Source organism: Dendrobium catenatum, unplaced genomic scaffold, assembly GCF_001605985.2.
Source record: "Dendrobium catenatum unplaced genomic scaffold, ASM160598v2 fragScaff_scaffold_390, whole genome shotgun sequence".
Lineage (NCBI taxonomy): Eukaryota > Viridiplantae > Streptophyta > Magnoliopsida > Asparagales > Orchidaceae > Dendrobium > Dendrobium catenatum.
Window position 1 is genome coordinate 3,952,367 of NW_021318852.1, and position 6,000 is coordinate 3,958,366.

The 6,000-nt window shown below is 38.3% G+C and overlaps 1 protein-coding gene across 1 annotated transcript in view; it reads right to left on the reverse strand.

The window, feature by feature from the left end:
• The window catches only part of LOC110107766 (leucine carboxyl methyltransferase 1 homolog), a 39,496-nt gene extending 33,860 nt beyond the window's left edge, over window positions 1-5,636 (reverse strand). The window contains exon 1 of the mRNA XM_020838139.2: window positions 5,495-5,636. Within this exon, the coding sequence (XP_020693798.1) occupies window positions 5,495-5,574 (80 nt within the window). The 5' untranslated portion in view covers window positions 5,575-5,636. The remainder of the gene's footprint in view (window positions 1-5,494) is intronic.
• Window positions 5,637-6,000: the final 364 nt, after the last annotated feature.

A 6,000-nucleotide genomic window follows, 5' to 3' on the forward strand; every position in this document is an offset into this window, starting at 1 on the left:
TAGTGAAGTGTTTAGCAGTTTTAGTTGCTATAGCACTGCGGCACTTGGGTAGAATGGTCACGTCTATGAGGTGGTTAGGTACTTCAGTACAAACAATATTAAATGGACACAAATCTGTAGATCTATTAGGCATTGAATTGTAGGTGAACTCTGCTTGGTCGAAATATCTTCCCACTATTTTGGCTGCTACTGAACTAAGCAACATAACATATTGCTAAGTCTCTGATTCACCACTTCCATCTGGCCATCGATTTGCGGATAGTAGGTTGGCTGAGTTTGATTTTAGTATGTAAACACTTCCACAACTCCAGCCAAAAGTGACTAATAAATTTAACATCTCAACCGAAAGTGAGATTACGAGGTAAACCATGTAAGCGAATAATTTCTCTAAAAAAAGACGCGCAATGTTTAGTGCATCAAAAGTATTCTTGCAAGGGATGAAGTGAGCCATTTTAGAGAAGCGATCGACAATAACCATGATGAAATCAGCCCCAAGCTTAGTTTGCGGGAGGCCCACCACAAAATCGAGACTCAAGTCCTCCTATATTGAGTCCATAACTGGTAAGGGTGTATAAAGGCTCGTATTTTAATGATTTCCTTCATATGTTTGAAAAAAAAAATAATGTTTCACAAAACGAGACACATCACACCGTTGGCGCAGCCAAAAAAATCTAGCATGTAGCTGTGCTAGTGTCCAATCCCTACCTACATAAGCAGCCATTCCCCCACAGTGGATTTCTTTGATAAGTTGAGGTCTCCATTATGATTCAGGTATACAAAGGCAATTGCCTTTAAAAAGGAAGCCATGCTGCAATGTAAAATCACCTACAGGATGTCCTTGATTGCATTGAGCTCAAATTTATGTAAAGTCTCTATCAGTCTCATACAAGTCTTTTGGTGAATGGAGATTAGTAATCTTTGCTTTGAGCGGTGTTGGCAAGGCTGTCTAGCAATTGAGAGCGTTGACAACTCTATTTGATTTTCTAGCTTTATGTTGGAGAACGAAAGTAAACTTATGTAAGAAGATTACCTAGCGAGCATGCATTTTGTTGATGTGTTTTTTATTGTTTACATATTGGATAACTTGGTTATCAGTGCACAAGAAGAAGTCCTAATGCAATAGATATTGCTCCCACTGTTATAAAGATCGAATGACGATCTAGAGTTCTTGTTCATAAGTGGACCACTTTTGGTGAGCTTCACTCAACTTTCCCCTAAAAAATCAATGGGCCTTTGATCTTGTGAGAGAACAACATCAATTCCAATGGATGAGGCATCTGTTTCAACCAAAAAAGGCTTGCTAAAATCCGGCAAAGCCAAAACTGGGGATGAGTTGATAGTAGCTTTAATGGCTTTGAAAATGCGTTGTTAAGTTGGAGACCAAAGGAAAGAGTGTGATTTCAAGCAGTCTGTTATGGGGGCCATTAAGATACTAAAGCCTCTAATAAACCGCCGATATAATTTATCTAAGCTATGAAAGCTTCGAACATTGAACAAGGACCAAGGAACCGACCATTCGATAATAGCAGATATCTTGAGTTGATCCATGTGAACCCCTTCTTGTGAAATATTGAACCCCAGGAAATGAATTGTATAAGTGGCGAATTCAAAGTTGGGGAAGATTGAGGCATAGTTGGTTGTAATGGAGACATTCTAGAATTTGTGTTAGGCAATCCAAATGTTCATATTCTCGGAAGTGTTGAAGATTAGGATGTCGTCAAACTATACGACAATGTTTGCCCAAAAATGGCTTGAGGATGTCATTCATGAGTCTCATGAAAGTGGAAAATGCATTACAAAGGCCAAAGGGCATAACCATCCATTCATATAACCCTTCAAACATCTTTAAAGGCAGTCTTCCATTCATCGTCAAGGCGTACACGAATAAGATGGTACCCACTCCTTACATCAAGCTTAAAGAAAATAATTGCATTGGCTAATCAGTCCAGCATATCACTCAATTGGGAAACCGATATTTTACTGTAATCTTATTAATGACGTGGCTATCAACACAAAGCCTCCATTGTCCGTCATTTTTGGGAGCAATCAGCATATGAATGGCAAACATACTAACACTATTTTGTATTAGCATGTCATCGAGGCTTGTAAAGTAGAGTGCTCCTTTTGACTCATTTTATAGAGACGCAAATTAGGCAATGTTACACCCGGAATGAGTTCAATTTGATGTTGAATGGACCGTGACAGAGGTAACATCGACAGTAGTTCTGGAGGGACGACATCAGCAAACTGAGATAATAAGTCCTAAATTTTCTTAGGCGGAGTTGGTGGTGGGAGACCAGTGGACATGTCAATTAATACTAGAGCAAGTATGGATATAGGTGGTAGTTTTAATAGCAGCATTGTTTGTGCGAAGATGATGCAAGCAACAAAATTAATTGTGTTTCTTTTAGGGGCAAAATCTGGTGCATTAGGTAGAAAATGTACTTTTTTGCCTTTCTAGTCAAAGGAATACACATTGGCTCAGCAATCATAAATAACACCACTGTAATATTGCCAAGGTCGCCCAAGTATAAGATTACACGCATCAATATCAAGAATGTCACAAATGACTTCACATACGTAGTATTTCCCAATGGAGAAGGTAAGGAAACACATTTCGGAGACATAGATGTCCAATCCCTTCTTGACCCCACTAATCTTATAAGGTTGTGGATTTTTTGTGACTTTGAGTTGCAGAGCATGGTGTTGAGCAGGATATGATATTCTTGGTACAGCCACTATTTATTAGAAACTCACAGACCTTTACATTAATAGTGCACCGGGTTCTAAATATAGCATGACCTTGTGAGTTGAGAGGTAGTTGTGGTGCTAGAAGAAGTTTCTCGGCTATACCAATCATAGGTTCACCCTCATCCAATTGCACTTCTTCAAATTCAGTTTTTGCTTCAATGTCCACGACCACCTAATCTTCATCTTATTCTCCCTCAAGTAGTTGTAATTGTTGACTCCTAGGACATTCATTAGATTTGTGCTTGGGTTGGAAGCTTCGAAAGCACTTCAGTGTAGTGGGCCGACTATATGGATTCTCCTTGGTGTTCGGCCTTGATTTGGGCTGCACTCTCACTTCAGGAGGAGAATCACTTGATTGTTGAGTTGCTACTTGAGGTTTTGGGGTTGTTTGAGTGTTCTTGAAGGGGTCTGTCACATGGTCATAGAAATGACGTTAGGAAGGCTAATGACGAGGTACGTTGTAGCTGAAATTCATCCTTTGGTGCGACATTCACAGCCTGGGAAAGCGATCGAACAAAATTAAGCTCTAGCTTATATTTTATAGCTTCCTTCAATCCTCCAATGTAACGTGCCACTAATTAATTCTCAGATTCATTGAGGTTATTCCAAGCTAAGGCGATAAAACTCCTCCGTATACTCATTTACGGTTTTAGATCCTTGCAAACTATGCTAATACTTTATGTAAAGCATTTTCTCAAAGTCGATTTATAAGAAGTGAGCCCTTAGTAAGTATTTCATCATATACCAACTATGGACTTGTCCCTTCCCTTCTCATTTGTGGGTCGGTAACAATTGTAGACACCAAGCACCGGCCTCAGCCTTCAAATGACAAGCTAAATATTTTACTTGTTTGTCGGGAGCTATCTCCATGTTTTCAAAAAAAGTTTCAATGGCTTTCTCCCAATCTTAAATAGTCTTCAATATGGAGTGGACCATCAAAACATGGAATATCCATTTTAACATGAAACTCGCCTGGCCCCCTAGGAATTTCTGCAATTCTTCGAGGGCGTTCGTAACAATGGAATGGTTCTTCATCTGTGAATTCAGAAACTTCTCTAAGACCTCGGGATGTAACGTCTTCCTCCGAATCAATAACTTCGTGAAGAACAACAGGTGGATGATGTCCCATTCGTTCGGTATGGGGTTGAATACACATCGCCAGTGCAGTTGCCGGCACGTAAGGTCAAAACACATTGGTTTTATGCGCCATCACTGTGCGATGTTGTAGCTTCATCTTCATCTCAATAGAGAAGCGAGAAAAATCTGTCTTAAGCTCATCCAATCACCGATTGGTGCTAATTTGCGCAGCCCTTGGAGCGTCTAAACTCCAATCATTATAAAGAGTTGGGTGGATGCTCCCTTCCACCATTTTCTCTTCTACTAGCTTATGATACCAACTTGACAAAGCACACAAGCAGAGAAAAATCAAAACAGAGGGAAAAAGATAGTAGTCTAATATTATAGTTGTATTTTCTATATCCTCCCTCCAGTTCATAAAAGTATATTTATAATATGTGGTAGCCATAGCTACCGTATTAGGTATAACATGTAAAAAAGGTAAAGATAGTACTTCATACCAGAATTGGTATAAAGATGGTAATGAGATAGTGAAGCCTAAGGAAAAGATAAAATGCACTAGAGGGTAAGAAAAGAGTATCGTGATCCGCATCAAATAGCAGTACTGGTGCCTAATAAAACTGAGTTGCAGATTAAGGCCACAATGAAGAATAAAATGAATGAAGACTGCACACTCTAAAGCATATAATTATCTTTGCTTTACATTAGCAAAGAAATATGCCATAGATCTTTACCATGCACAAATTTGCTTCCATTATCAATACTTTTCATCACATAGCTTTATAGGGTTAATATCTCCTGTTGAAATGACAACAAGTTCCAAGCATTCACAAAAATGGGGCACCATTGTTGCTCACCATATTAAAACAGAAAAAAAAAAATTCATCACCACAAAACCTATTGCTCGTGGCATTAAAACAGAAAGATAAATTTTTGCCTTAAGCAATCAAATATTGAACAAATGGCCAAACATTTTTTTTACCATAACATTACATCTCTGGTTCATAACTTAATGGACAAATGTCAGGCCAGGAATTTTTTTTCATTTCAGCTACTTCCCTTAAGTACACACTTCAAAGTTCTAACTTTCCACTCTCAATATTCAGCCATCACAGTTTACCAAGCCCTAGAAGTTATATATGATTTCTCCATTGTTGCCGTTAGAATTATGTATGATTTCCCCATTTTTGCATGAGAACAAGATCCTCATCCATATTCCACAGACCACAGCCAGATAGAATTTCCTTCACTGAATATACAGTTGCTAAATCACACAAAATTTTCCCATAAAATACTAAAATTAAACCAGGCACTTTCTTAAAACCTTCTAAAGAACCCTAATGGATTTCATTAAACACTTTCAACTTCCATAATTAAAAACGAAGTCTTTAAGCAATTGCGAAGACGACAAAGCATAAATTCCTCCATAAACTAGAGAACTCATCTAGAGACGTCCTTATTTGAAGCCCGAATGCATTACTTACCAAAATTCGCAAGGAAAACTGAACCACCAACATTTCGAGAACCAAGGAATGGGTCGGACACAAAAATCCTACATTTGGACCCTAGGTTTCCTCATTTAATTTTGATCTAATGCAAGAAATTCGTGATATGTAGTTTGACAGAAAGAGGTCAAAAAAGAACCATGAGGAAAAAGTAAGCATACAATTTGCTGGCGGCCGCATCGTCGTTTGTGGCCTGGACGGCGACGGTGGAGCTGTAAGCCTCAGCCGGCGTTCGCGCCATCAGTGAGGTTGCAAACGGCTGAGCACGAAATTGGAACTCGCAAGGGGTAATTTGCCGTACGATTTGGCTTACGTTTAAAGTGCAGAATTACAAAGAAATTGTTTATATTTAGTTAAAAATAAATTAGGCGAATTTTTTATTTCTTCTTGTAAATCTATTGTAAATTAAATATATTTCATTTATCCAAATTAAATATATATAAGAGCGAAGATGATTTATATAATGAACTTATAATAACTCCTAAAATATTATTTGATTGTATCAAAATATTATCTATTATATGCGATAAGTTTGTGGGTGGTTCGATGAAGATAAGTTCTCAGAATGGATCGAGATGGAAATGTATATGACAAGGAGTCCTTTGGCCATATTGGTGACCTCCTAGTGTTGGTGGGTGAGCTAACGAACACATATCATCGGGATGAG